Source organism: Hippocampus zosterae, chromosome 7, assembly GCF_025434085.1.
Source record: "Hippocampus zosterae strain Florida chromosome 7, ASM2543408v3, whole genome shotgun sequence".
NCBI lineage: Eukaryota > Metazoa > Chordata > Actinopteri > Syngnathiformes > Syngnathidae > Hippocampus > Hippocampus zosterae.
The window spans coordinates 26,146,755-26,160,421 of record NC_067457.1 but is presented as its reverse complement, the minus strand read 5'-3'; the positions used below and the strand labels follow the sequence as shown (position 1 = coordinate 26,160,421).

The following is a 13,667-nucleotide window of genomic DNA, read 5'->3' as shown; positions in this document are numbered from 1 at the left end:
CCTTCCTCTGATTGGGTTTCCGCCTCAGAGGCGGGCCTTGTTTCCAGGAAGCGAGTCGCGCAACACAAGCGGGCCTTGCCTCGTTTGATGCCGCTTTTTGCAGTTGAGGCTTCCATCTTTGCGTTTTCCCCACGCTGTTCCATTTTGAAGAATTATGGGCGACGACGAGGACAAGTATGACGGGATGCTGATGGTTATGGCGCAGCAGCACGAAGGGGGCGTGCACGAGGTACGGAATTGGAAGCTTTGTGACTCTGGCTAACGGTGACGCTAATGCGGGCGGCCGGTAGCGACTACCGCGGCGTCTCACGCCGCCTTTCAAAGCACATTTTTTGTCGTCATTACGACAGTATATCTCATGAAACCGTTTGCACTAATGTCATGTGTACCTTATTTAATAAAGTGGTTTCATGTGTTTTCTTTGTGTAATTGAGAATGAAAATGAATTTAACGTGCCTGGTATTAAACACTTGTCAGCCATTTTGTTGATCTCGATATGACACAGTTGCTAAGCTTATGGAAAGTTCTGGAGGAAATGCTTGACGTCAAGTCTTTATCGTTTTAACAACGTCTTCTTTTGTCTCCAGTTGGTAAACACTTTTTTCAGTTTCCTGCGGCGCAAGACTGACTTTTTCACCGGCGGTGATGCAGGTGCCGCAGAAAAGGTGAGAATGGTTCACAATGGCTGTCTGACGCGTTGCTAACGCGTCTTCTTCTTGTAACTGTGTGTGCGTTTTCATAGCTTGTCAAGGACGCGTTCGCCCACCACAGCAAGATGGCAAAGGAAGCCCAGCGGGAAAAGCAGAAGAAGCACGAGGAGGAAAAGAAGGAGAAAGCCAAACGGGCCGCCCAGCTCGCCGAGGAGGAAGAGCGCAAGAGGAAAAGTCAGGACGCCCCCAGGATTCAGGAGCTGACCGACGAGGAAGCGGAGAAACTTCAGACGGAACTCGACAAGGTAGCGGGATTTTTCCTGTCCTCTTTGGTCATGCGAATTTCGCTCCAATTCTCCCTTGATGAGTTTCACCACCGTGCGCATGTCTTGCAGAAGAACAAAGACGTGTCAAAGGAGAAGGAAACCGAGAAGGGAGAGAAGCCAGTGGACAAAGGAGACAAAGATAAGGGGGTGAGGATATGAACATGCACATCCACTTGCCGTAACAGCATGAAGACTTATTTCCAAAGAATGCTCAGCCCAATTCATATCCTCACATATCAGACATTGTGGTGATATCCCCCAGGTTTTATTCCCTGAATAAGCTGTTTTTTGTTGATTTTTTTTTTTACAGGTTGCAGCATACGTTAGTTAAGGATACATAAACACGCGGGTTAATTAGACCCATAACATTGATAGATTGTGCGGACTTGTTTTGCATGTCCAGTCTGACTCTGAGGAAGAGGACGAGAAGGACAAAGATAAACTGAAGCCAAATGCAGGGAACGGCGCCGACCTACCCAGCTACAAGTGGACTCAGACGCTGTCTGAATTGGACGTGAGTATCTCAAGTCGGAGGTACTCACTCGGGGCGCGTTGATCCAAGCTCGTGTTCTGCCGGCCGCAGCTGACGGTGCCGTTCGACGTGAAGTTCCGCATCAAGGGCCGAGACGTGGTGGTGGACATCCAGCGGCGCTCGCTCAAGGTGGGCCTGAAAGGACAGCCGCCAGTCGTGGAGGGGCAGCTCTTCAACGAGGTGAAGGTGGAGGAAAGCTCTTGGCTGTTGGATGACGGCAAGGTGGTGGTGGTCCACTTGGAGAAGGTCGGGCTGTCTTTCTGCCGTCATTGAGAAGGAGCACAAACAACGGCCAAACGCATTATTGTCTCCAATTACAGATCAACAAAATGGAGTGGTGGAGCAAAGTCGTTGACACGGATCCGGAAATAAACACCAAAAAGATCTGCCCAGAGAACTCGAAGGTGACATCGGTTTGCAACATTTCTTTCTCAAACTGCTCGCACTGTCCAAGGACTGTTGGGGGGGGGGGCTTCTCTCGAAATCTGGAGAAAATGTGTCATATTCATACTAATTGAATATTATTTTAAGCGCGTAGTCTCCTGATGACCCCACCCATAATTGAGTCATTGGGTGAGAAGCCATTTTGCATTGAGGTGCGGGATTCTCTTTGTCCACTTGGGGGCACTGCTATCACAGGCTACTGCTTGTCACTTCAGTGCACGTGGCTTGAAAAGGCCAGACAAATATTTGATTGCATTTGCAACGAGAATCTCATCGGATCAATTTTTTAAAAAGTTGACGTTTTGACACCATTTTCCAAGAAAAAAATGGAAGCACGTAAAGTTATTTTTTACCGGGAAACAATCTTAACAGTGAGAATGAGGTGAGGTCATTTCAAGGAAAAAGCCTCCATTTTAAAATGATGAAGTCATTATATCCCAAATTAAAACCTGCGCATTTGCCTGTCGAGCAGTTGTCTGACCTGGACGGCGAAACACGCGGCATGGTGGAGAAGATGATGTACGACCAGCGGCAGAAGTCCATGGGCCTGCCCACATCCGAAGAGCAGAAGAAGCAGGACATCCTGAAAAAGTAAGCTCGTTCTTCATCAAACTTCCTCTAGGAGGCGGCGCTAACTGACGCTCTTGGCCTGCAGGTTCATGGAGCAGCATCCCGAGATGGACTTCTCCAAAGCCAAATTCAGCTGAGATCTGCATATGTGCATGTATGTGTGTGTGTGTGTCCTCCGTGATGCCTGGCTGCACATCAACTGGTTATGCGATTCATTCACGTCCAGGTATCAAGAAGTCATTATCATGTTTGCTTGGATACGAATTTGGATTGGATAGAACTTTGTCAACTGTGCTGTATGTGTGGTGTGAAATGTTTTTTTTAAATAAACAAAAGCCTTGGAGTTAACTATTTCTTCTGAAGTCTTGTTATTGAGTTAGAATCACCACAGTAGGGCACCAGTTTCCCCTTAAACATGAAACTTTTTTGACAGTAGTTGAGCAACCTACAGAAAATGGAAGTCAAAGAAAAAGAACAGTAAACCTACGTATGCGGGTAGAGCATTTCCCGAAACCAAATTTGTGTTTTTTTTACCACCGGCCCTGCCTTCCATATAACACGTATAATCTGGCCTGCGTTCCTTAACGCAAGTAAAACCTCAGAGAAACTAAATAATAGAAATAACATGAAACCCCGCCTTTTAAAAAAATGTATTTTTTTTAAACAGCTTAACTATGCCATTCTTTTGATCAGCTAATAACCCAGCATCGAGGTGGCTGTCCTTTCCCGAAGATATCGCATACAAACAAGAGCACGCTTTCCTCCTTTCTCACGTGAACGCCATCATTGACACGCGGTTCCCAACCCGCCGTGTTTCTCCCAACGAGTTAAAAGTCTTGTTTCGCACTCTTGCGCACGCTATCATGCGGCACTGCTAAAATGCCGCTCTCGCCTCGGCGGCAGTTTGCCCAACGGTCGCCGCGAGGGGCCGACACGCGTTAGCTTCTGTCGGCTAGCAAGTGTTTGTCGTGTGTGGAATTGCGCGTGTGGCTACGGAACACGCCTCGGGCGTCCTTGTTACTTTGGCAATTTGACGGCTCGCGGCGGACCGAAGGCCGCGCTGCTGCTGGACATTGCATCGGCAGGGATGGCAATTTTCTGCCCTTTTCTTAAATTGTGAATCGTCTAAATCCCTTGAGAATATTTTAGACGGGGTCGGGTATTTTATCGTGGAGTTTTCACGAGCCGTCTTTCCATCTTCCGATTGTAAACAGCCTGAGATTGGACGTGTATGATGTCTTACTTGTTGTGATTGGTCGACCCGTCCGGGCCACGCCCCTTTTCATCACCGGCCATTGCCATCCCTGCACTTTGGCAATTTGACGGCGCGTGGTGGACCGAAGACCGCGGTGCCGCTGGACATTGCATCAGTCCTGAAATAAAATGGAGTCAAAGTGAACAACGATTCTTAAGCCGAATAAAATTCAAACGATTGAATAATTAAACAAATTCAACACTTGAAAATGTAATAAATGCCATCGTATTGTTGGCGCATATATTGACACTTATATGAATTGAAAAACACATAAGAGGATGTTAATCAATAAATAAAAATACCCAAAAGTGAACTAAAATGGAAAACAAACAACTGAGTCTTTACAAAGAGAATCGGACCATAGCACTGGGGGAGGGGGGGGGGGGGGGGGTCACGTGACACAAATTCTGCAATAGCATCGCCATATTAATATCATGCGGAACGGTCACGAGTAGCCAAGGTGGCAGTGGTGGAGCAGGGGCCCGATGGTGGGAAGGAATAGGGAGGCCAGGAGGGGGGTGAGGTGTGGGGGGGGGGGCTCTTTGAGGGCACGGAGGAGGTCTCTCTCGGTCCACTCAGCTGAGAGCAATGTCTCACCAAGGTAGCAGAATTTGTTCATTAACGAACACACACAGACATCAGAGGGACTGGCCTGAAGAGGTTCTGCAAACACCACCCACCCCTTCGCTGCCCCCACCCCTCCTCAGACTATTCCAGACTCCACGACTGGACACTCGTAAATCTCCCGCTGTGGCACCAGGGCCGCGTGACCCGCCGCCATATTGAAAATGCTGTCGTCGACCACGTTACATCTTGGTTTTTGAACGTTATTCATTTCTAAAGTCAGGAATGAAATCTTTTATTTGTTGAACCACTCCTTACAGCCGTATATACCAATACAGTTATCGCGTTGAAATGAATTTATGTGAAAAAAATCCATCCATTTGATGAACGCAACGTGGAAGTGGTCCTTTTTTTTCCCTCTACACGACGGATGGTTGCGCGGATTGTGACTCGGATTGCACTTGTGTGCAAAACAATATGATGGGGGCATCCCCGAATTGTGAGTATGACGTCATCTCCATAACTGTGTGCAAATATCCGTCGCTTGCAGAGTTCAAACAACCACGACAGCAACTCTGTTAGCTCTGCTAGCCCGTTCCTGCCATCTTTGATGGCATGCTAGCGTAAAGCTCTGAGATTTTGGAACGCTAACGTGATGCGGTGCCCAAAATGGCCATGTTAGCGCTAACTAATCAAATAATTGAGTTCCCCCCCCCCTCTTTTTCCAGTGACCGAAGGCCAGCGTTCTTCGCATGTGCCTCCATTGGGCCTCCACACGTGGGTGTCAGGCACACTCTGCCAAAGCGTATATTTGCAACACAAGCACACCTCCAAGTCAAACTCCCGACGGACAATTAGGGAAGAGCAACACGGGTCCGAGGAGATGGGCCGCGCTTATTATGTCGTTATTTATGGATTGATTTTTTCAGGACAAAGGCTTCAATTCAATTCACACAAACGCAGCTCGGACTTAAGCGCACACGAAGGTTTACAACGCCGGCCTGAGCAAAGAGCCACGGCAAACATCCTCCCCACAAAGTCAAGACGAGTGCTCTTCAACATCAATGCGCCAAATGAAGTGAAATGAAATCCAAGCGCTGAAAGGGAGGGACGGCGCGTCCGCTTTTGTTTGCCGTGCAATATATTCCGTGCTTACGCCTTTGGACATGTTGGCTGCGCTTTGATAAGATAGAAAATTGATAAAGTGTTCATCGGAGTAGCAAAATGTCACCGACTGCCTTTGAGGGTGAGAAAGACAAAGTTTCAGCACCGAGGTCACCAAAACAATCGTCCGGTGAGGTTGGGTCGGGTTCGCTCCGCGAGGCTACGCGCTCTCCGCTACGTGCCATGCTCCTCGCTCACCCACCCTCACCCCCCCCAACCTTTCCCCTGCCAGCTGCAGGTCACATTGCACCTTTGCTTCTGTTTGCCCGCGGCCCCGTGACCCCGCGGCCTTCATTTGCACCCGAGTGAGGACCGCTCCATCATTTGCCCCCGCCCCAATCTTGCTCCGAGGACCTGACGCTCACATTGCACCGGTGACATTCGGTCATCCCGCTTCGTCATTTCACTCTCGTAGCTTCAGGCAAAGGACGCGTTTTGGATAAGATCAAAATTTGTAGGAGATTGTCTTGGCGACCGACCGCTTTGGTCTGGGAGCTTCAATTCAATTGTATTTGTGGAGCATTTTCGAACAGCCATCGCTGCATACATGGAGCAATTGAACATATACAATAAACGGTACAACAAATGGGTAACAAAGACGCTAGAAAGCACCGAAGGGTAAAACCAAGAACAAATCCAAGTCGTGCCGAGTCGAATGCCAAGAAAGGACGGACAGTGGACACTCCGTCAAGCTGCGAGATCGCACTTTGCAGATCAACTCGGAGTACCGAAGCACTTTTTAAAGCGTCGATCTTAACAAATGTCTGCCAAGCATCTGTCATAAAAAGCGAGCTTTCATTTTCACAGGTGTCATGGATGGCGTTCAAGAAAATGGAGCCTCTTTCGAGGTACATTGCTCAACATGTATGCAACGACCTCAGCATATCGCGGCAATGTGTAGTCAGGCAGGGCTGGCCGACCTTTTTCTTTTCGACCAAGCAAGCAACCTCTTTACGCCGCACGCGTGTCATCATGAGCAACGGCCATAACGAACAAATAAATGAGAGGCAAATCGCTCCCTACCTTCGTGGGAGGCCTAAGGCGGAAGCACCGGACGCACTTTGGCGGCGTGTTCACCGTCGGAGCTTCAAATGCTTCTCCCGACGCTCCGGATTGCCTGCCGTTCTTTGCCGACGGCCTCGGTCAATCGGAACAAGTGAAACAAACGCGGAATGAGAAGAATACAATTCAGAGATAGAGCGCAAGAGCTCTGATCGCGAGCTGCAAGTGCAGACTGCAGAGCGCTAACAACTTCCGGTGATGCGGGTCACGCGCCGCCGGATCTTCATTTGATTTTTTTTTTTAATATCTTTTTTTTGTGAAAGTGAAACCGAGGGGATGCTTAGGGTACAGTGCACACTAAAACCAAAATATAGGATATGAGACTCATAAATGTTTTGGTTTGTTGGTTTGTTTCCCTCGACACCCCCGCGATCGACTCGGGACCAATTCGCGATCGACGTACTGGGCAACCCCGGTGGAGTGCTTTGGTGCAGACGTTTTCTCATTTCGGTCAACCCATCCCGCTGCTGTTACAAGGACAGCGAAAGACATTGTGGAGTCAACAGTGTTTTTTAATTTATTATTAAATGACATAAATAACAACTCACACCGAGTTCAAATACAAATACAGTAGTTATGTACATGTGCGGGGGGGGGGAGACATACCCCCCGCCACCCCTCGCGAGGAAGGCACTTGAAAGCAAAAAAGGAACCTTGACACGGAACATCACATCGAGTTAATTTAGTCTATGTACATGAATATACAGGGCCCAAAACGAGCGCGCCCCTCCCCTCAGTAGCTTTGCGCCACGGGCGCCCACGAAGCAGTGAGCCGGGCGATGGAGCTCTCGAACTGCGCGTCGCCCACCTCGCCCAGGCCCGGGTCGTACATGGAGGACGGCGACGAGACGGGCAGCGAGGACGTCAGGCCCGTGTAGGAGGATCCCCTCAGGAACTGCGACGTCAAACCGCCCGAAGCCGAGCCCGACGGGCTCAGGGTGCTGCCCGCCACCGACCACAAACTCGGGTACTGACTGAAGAAGCAGACATTTGGTCATTTAGGCATGCTGGTGGCTTGTTTAGAAGAAAAAAAAAGCAACAACCTTTCAAGACGACAAACATTTAAGGTCTTGCAACCATGAAAAGTGGCAAAATCCCGTTCCAAGTGAAAAGGCCTCTTTTATGGATCCAAATTGCGTTTGTTTGTTTGTTCTCACCTGGAGTTGGACGAGGAGTTGGTGGTGTGGGAGAGGGTGCCCATGCCTGTGGAATTTGGGATCTGGAGGGCGGACCAGTTGTCGTGGCTCGGCGCCAGCGTGGCGGGGGTGTTGTCCATGTAGTTGTCTGCGGGGCGACGAGATGCCAAAGCAATCTCATTTCATTCTCATTTCAAAGCGAAGCCGAGCGGCGACGCGGCCGCGCCGAGGCTCTTACTGGTACTGGAGGCGCGGTGGGGGTAGTGGCCGGGGTAGGGGCTGGCCCGGTGGCTCCTCAGGCCCGAGTAGCGCTCGCAGTAGGAGCCCGACGAGGGGCCCGCGGCGCCGCTGAACTGCGGCGGGCTGCCGCTGGGGCAGATGGGACTCTGGCCCGGCAGGAACCAACCCCCCACTGTCCAATTCAACGGCAACGTATTACGCGTCTATTTTCCTCTCTCTGAATGTTGCCATTGAGCAGACTCACGTGGGGAGTAGCCCGACTGCTGGTTGTCCGCGCTGTGCTCGGGCATGTCCTTGTGATCGCTCCTGCGACGCACAAGAGCGTTTGATCGACAAAACAACAAACAAATCGGCCCCACAGTTGATTGAACTTTTCCGCCCCCTAGCGGAATCCCGTTTGATTGCCCTACCTTTCTTTGGCATCCAGGAAGGCCTTGGCGAAAGGGTTATGCTTGATCTTCAGGGCCGTAATCTGTTGCAAAGTGATTGATTTTGACGCTTTCGTTTTCCCAAAATGAAAATGGCCACGAGGCTCGGCGACCAGACCAGACCAGACCTCTTCGTTCTGGTAAGCGGTGACGGCGATGAACTGCGTCTCCGGGAAAGACTGGCTGCTGATCATCTTCTGGACGCCTCCCACCTTCACGATGTGTATCCTGGGCTCGTATTTGTGTAAGGAGTTGAGCATAATCTGCGGAAAAGCGCAGGTGTCGTTTGGGCGGCGGTTCGGGTTTGAGCCCCCCCGCCCCCCTCAAGGTCCTTACCTGCCCCCCGCCGTTGAGCTTGTTTGACAGCTTGACTTTGCTGAAGGAGACGGGCGCCTTCATCCAGTGCGCGCCGAAGTTGGGCGAGTCCGGGTGGATGTAGACGCAGCTGGGGCTCTGCGGCTCGGGCTTGCCGCCGGGCACCCACTCGCCGTTCACGTACTTCCAGCGGTTGTTGTCCGCCGCCACGAAGTCCAGCAGCACCGAGTACATGGCGTTGGGGTCCAGCCCGCTCACGCTGGCCCTGAGCACCGGGAACATGCGCCTGCAACCCCCCCACCCCCAAAAAATAATTAATTATAATAATAATAAGCAGCTAAACGTGCGCCGACGATTTTCTTTTATTTCTGGTCAAAACGCGGAGCCTACCGTCCCGTTTTGGTCACGATCATCTCGTTGGTCAACTCCTTGAACTTGTTCCACAAGTCGGCGTCCTCCAGCGCCAGTTTAATATCCCTCTCGGACGCGTCGCCCTTCTCGCTGCCTTTCTGGAACTCGCTCTCCACGGCGCTCAGAAGCTGCTCCAGCCGCTGGTCCGGGTTCGAGGACGACGTCGAGGACGAGCTCATATTTCCGCTTGAATTGGCACGCACGCACGCACGCACGCGATCAGATTCCAAAGCGAGCTGCTGCTGAACCGACTGCGCACCGGCGCGAGGCCGCGCGCTTTTAAGGGCCGTCGGGGACCTGCAATTTCGGGGCGGGGCTTCGGGCTTAGGACCCGCCCACCCGGGCCTTCCGACGGGCTCCAAAACCGCCTCGCCGCCGCATTTCCCCAATTTCATACGGCGCTTTCGTGACAAGCGCCCCACGCCCGAGTCCGGAGAGGACAAACGCACACTTGGCGCATGGGAATCAAGTCGAGAAAGTGCAGAAATGGGCGCCCACGCGACACAAAGGAAGGGGAAGCGAGCCCAAAGAGCCTTGCCTTTGAACTCGGTTGTATATTTGCAAATAGTGCTAATCTTTTGTTGTCTCAAATCCACATGGGAGAAAAGGAAAGGGGGCGCGGGGGTGGGGGGGGGGGTTACTATGTTTACGGAGCTCGGCCCATTAGTGCCCGCATGGGCCTGCGTGGCCTGCAAGTCATGCCAGCGTTTGCATAATGCGCCCGTCTACACGTGTGCATCCCGCCTCACTGGCTTATATTAGAAGATATCTTCATATTTACGCAAATAAATCATTTCAGAAAACATTTTTAAAGAATCATGTCCCGTCCCGTCCCCCCAACACATTAGACTTTGTTCTGTAAGACTAAAACGGTCATGTTTCAAATTAAAAAAAGAAAGAAAAATCAGAAATTCATTTATGTGGGCTAAAACAGCGTTAAAAAATGCTCAAGTGAGATTCTGCGATGAATTGCCATGATTTTTTAATCAAGAATCATTCTACAGGTTAGCATTAAACATCTATCCATTCAAATGTCACTTTTTTAGTTCCATTTAACAATAAAAAGTGGTCTTTACTTTATGTAAAAGCAACTCGACTATCGCTCGCGCATCGCCATCCATTGTTCTCCCCCAAAGACGTGCAGGTGACGCGGAGCGCTACGGCCGACTTAGCGTGAAGCAATTCGTATGAAACGGTGCCTTCGCGCAAAGAGGCAACCTTGCGAGACGCTCCATCGGCTTTTCTGTTGAGAAAAGCCCAAACGGGGGCGGCGCGGCGTCACCCGGGTGCGAAATATTGCAGAGGTCTGCCGCTTGACAAAGAGACACTCATAAGCGGGCATTTTTTTTCCACGCGGCTCCCAAATAAATCAGCGCGGGGCCAGCGGGATGAGTCAGGAGCCTCAAGACGGACACCGGCTACAAAAACACTCGTCGGCGCAAAACATACCCCCCCCCCACCCCACCCCCGCCCCCCATGCGTTCATTTTCAGCGATTTGGGCTGCTTTTGTCTTCCGTTCAATCATTGTCAACCCCACATAGTCATTTCTCTTGCTTTCAATACAAAAAAAATTAAAATTGTGATTTTTTTACTGATGATAATCATAGCTGTATTTCAGACAGTAAAATGTTAGCAAGGTCATTTTTCGTTTCCTAAAGACAACCAACAATGTTCCATTTGAAAAGTGCCAACAAATAATTGCGTTAAGGCTTCGTTTTGTTGGATTTTATCGCTACCGTGGGTTCTCCTACCCACGGTAGCGCTAAAACGAATGACATTCCGCTATAAATCAACAGCAGTGAATATCATAAAGCGAGAAAAGATTGATTTGTTTTCCAACATATGTGCTACCGTAGCATTTTCCGCCTCACAATACCCTCTGCTCATTTCCTCACCACGCGCGCGCGCACACGCCAAGCGCGAAGCGCGATGTGGATTGAGCCGCCGAGCTTTCGTCTCTCGCTTTGGGCCTTTCCACCTCAAGTTCAGGAAATCTAAACTTAACTCTTCTTATCACCCGGGCCCTTTGAAAGGGAGAAAAAGAAAGAGTGGGGACAGTAATTAGCCCCCCCCCTGCCCCCCGGCCCTCATCTTGGGCCCTTTGGCGTGCTAATGATGAGGCCGGCCCGGGCGCTTTGGACACTGCTCATGAAAAAGGTCTCATGTCAAAGCAGCGGCGAGGAATTTGGGAATTATGATGAACAAAAATGCATACGCTTCATGGAATCACATGAATATGAAGTATCCGTGGCATTGCGCGTATAGGGGGTGGGGGTGTAAAATCTCAAATTTGAAAGGTTTAACAAAACAGAATAGTTCACGCTTCCGTGACTCTCATTTATGGTGTTAAATGGAGAAGGACAATTTCAAAATACGCTCGCGTTTACTCTTTTGCAACAGATTTTTTTCACGTGCATTCAAAGTGTTCGCTTCAAACGGCTCCATTCAGGCAGCCGGCTCAAGTGGAGCCTCCATCAAGCGTCTCCAGTTGAGCCAGAATGCCGCCGATCGCCTCTCGAACTCCCTAAACGTTGCAGAGATGCTACAATTTGTTTTCCAATCTTCAAACTCATTTTCATCATCTACAAGACACTTTGTAGGATTAAAAGCTGGTCCGATTTGGCTTTGTATAACTGCCGTTTTTAAGCGGAGAGGCGAATCTTTTTTGATGGGCGCTTCAACCGTCATCTCGGTTGAAGCTACTGTATCTGTCCCCTTTTGGATGGCTGTCTTTGGGCCCCTGTTGCTGTTGCCCGATGTCAATATGAGCAGCTGAAGTCAGCAGACACCAGTGTGTGAGAAAACACAGTTAACACCACCCCTTGCCCCCCCCCTCCCCCAGCTGTATGCGCACACACATCTGCAGCCACACACGGTGAGATCACACTTCGGGGGCCCGCATGACGCAAGAGTCCAAGAAAGACGTGGGCAAATATGAATCACAAATAGTCTTTTTTTTGTTGATCATCTCACCAGTGGGGGCGGCGTGCTTGGATTGGGCGACTGGGGGGGGAGGGCAGGGGGCTGATCAAAAGGCCACTTTGCACCGACAAACACCAAGTGTTAAAGGATGCCATGATGAAGGAGCTGGCGGGCAGCAGACGTTATTTACTCACAGGACGTGTGACTTGAGAGCCGCCGCTTCCTCGCCTCTGGAAATGCACAATTCAAATGAGACGTTGACGCGAGACGCCGTCGCCGCCGCTCGCACGGACAATCGGCTGCAACAAAATGGAAAGACAAAAATGAGCACACACAAAAAACAAACAAACCCGTCAGCTCTTACAAAATGGCCGCTTCAAAGCAAAATGGCCGACTTCCTACTCAATCTTACACGTGGGGCTTTGAGACTTTTTCCTGCCTCCGCTTGCTCTAGCCAATTTCGTGGCGGTTTGTAAAAGGGGGGGGGGGTCACTTTCCAATCGCTCTCCAGACCATCGCCATCATCGGATGCACCTTAAGCCAAAACCGAGAACTTCTCGTTCCGTTTCTGACACGGGTCCTCCAGACTTTTCCGTGTGTAAATGTGTCCGACAAACCCGGCGCGGGTCGGTAAAACTGGCAGCGGGGGCGGCGGCGGAGGCGGCGGGGAACACTTGAGACGGCTGTGGCCGAGGGAGGGCGGGAAGGAGGGAGGCAGGGGGCGCTCTGCAAAGCGCGCCGTAAAGCGGAGGAGGTAAACAAAGGGGGCCGGCCGCTTTTACTGCCTTCCCACGCCAGCTGATTGAAAAGTGTTACCTGGAATATGGCGAGTCACCCCCCCGGCACCCCCCCGCAAGCTAATGTGAATGCCGGCACAGGGTCCCAGGTGTACAAACAGCAAAGAGTGAGGGCACATCAAAGGCTTTCATGAAAAGACAATAGAGGCATCGGCCCCAAGACACCACCGCCACCCCCCCCCGCCCCTCCCTTCTGTTCAAGTACATGCAATTGGTTTGTGCGCGTTAAGCGTTTAAAAGAAAACGAAGCCTTTCAAAGAATCCTATTTGGGAACCCGCAATGCAACCACGTGACCTCCCCCAGCCAATCCCAAACGGAAAGAAACACCTCCAGAAAGGAGATGGAATCATCATTGGCCAAAAAAAACCTGTCAAGTGTAGTCAGCGCAACCTGTCCTATTTGTAGGCCACTTGGCTCCCAGCAATGATTTTTTTTCACAGTTTGATTTTGTCAAAAAAAGAAAATCTGCTAGCTTTGCGAATTTGGCATCCGATGTACCGCTGCTAATATAAATGACGACGAATAAAGTATCATTTATTTTTAATTGCTCAAATATGATCAATGTAAGTGATCACAACTTAAGTCTCATTCAGTTGTATTTAACTTTTCATGTCAATGCCTTGCCTGTACCCGGCATGAAGGTGACTCTTGTATTTTCTTTTTTTTTTAATGTGCCGTGTCGTGTAAAACCAATAAAGCTGTAAATGAAGCGGCGGTCTAGAAGAGGAAGCTTGAAGTCTCCCAAAAATGAAGAAAAACAACAATGCTTTGCTTGACGTCGCGCCGCCTTTCTTACCCCGAACTCTCTTTGTGTTGAGCCGCATGACGGGGGTGGAAACTGCGTCGGCG

The 13,667-nt window shown here is 50.4% G+C and overlaps 2 protein-coding genes across 3 annotated transcripts; one reads left to right on the top strand and one right to left on the bottom strand.

The window, feature by feature from the left end:
• The first annotated feature begins 51 nt into the window (after positions 1 to 51).
• On the top strand, positions 52 to 2,873 carry nudc (nudC nuclear distribution protein). 2 transcript variants are annotated; one of them, XM_052070201.1, is made up of 9 exons: positions 52 to 229; positions 588 to 665; positions 743 to 955; positions 1,049 to 1,123; positions 1,380 to 1,490; positions 1,560 to 1,754; positions 1,829 to 1,912; positions 2,425 to 2,543; positions 2,608 to 2,873. In XM_052070201.1, exons 1-9 carry the CDS (start codon positions 155 to 157, stop codon positions 2,657 to 2,659), a joined length of 1,002 nt encoding a protein of 333 aa, XP_051926161.1. In that variant the 5' UTR covers positions 52 to 154; the 3' UTR covers positions 2,660 to 2,873. The 2 variants fall into 2 exon arrangements, with proteins under 2 accessions (XP_051926161.1, XP_051926160.1); XM_052070200.1 differs by having other exon boundaries at positions 53 to 229; positions 1,046 to 1,123.
• A 4,200-nt stretch (positions 2,874 to 7,073) lies between these two features.
• Positions 7,074 to 9,362, bottom strand: tbxta (T-box transcription factor Ta). Its single transcript, XM_052070182.1, has 8 exons — positions 9,077 to 9,362; positions 8,708 to 8,972; positions 8,500 to 8,634; positions 8,354 to 8,415; positions 8,188 to 8,249; positions 7,942 to 8,115; positions 7,725 to 7,851; positions 7,074 to 7,541 (listed from the first exon to the last, which is right to left on the bottom strand). The coding sequence occupies exons 1-8, from the start codon at positions 9,274 to 9,276 to the stop codon at positions 7,301 to 7,303; spliced, it is 1,266 nt and encodes a 421-aa protein (XP_051926142.1). The 5' UTR covers positions 9,277 to 9,362; the 3' UTR covers positions 7,074 to 7,300.
• Positions 9,363 to 13,667: the final 4,305 nt, after the last annotated feature.

Excerpts from the sequence above, each read along its gene's own strand:
- nudc (XM_052070200.1), top strand. The coding sequence starts at position 155 with ATGGGCGACGACGAGGACAAGTATGACGGGATGCTGATGGTTATGGCG. Across the intron at positions 230-587 it reads ACGAAGGGGGCGTGCACGAG|TTGGTAAACACTTTTTTCAG; the intron begins GTACGGAATTGG and ends TTTTGTCTCCAG. Across the intron at positions 956-1,045 it reads TTCAGACGGAACTCGACAAG|AAGAACAAAGACGTGTCAAA; the intron begins GTAGCGGGATTT and ends CATGTCTTGCAG.
- tbxta (XM_052070182.1), bottom strand. The coding sequence starts at position 9,276 with ATGAGCTCGTCCTCGACGTCGTCCTCGAACCCGGACCAGCGGCTGGAG. Across the intron at positions 8,973-9,076 it reads ATCGTGACCAAAACGGGACG|GCGCATGTTCCCGGTGCTCA; the intron begins GTAGGCTCCGCG and ends GGGGGGTTGCAG. Across the intron at positions 8,635-8,707 it reads AGCTCAACGGCGGGGGGCAG|ATTATGCTCAACTCCTTACA; the intron begins GTAAGGACCTTG and ends GCTTTTCCGCAG.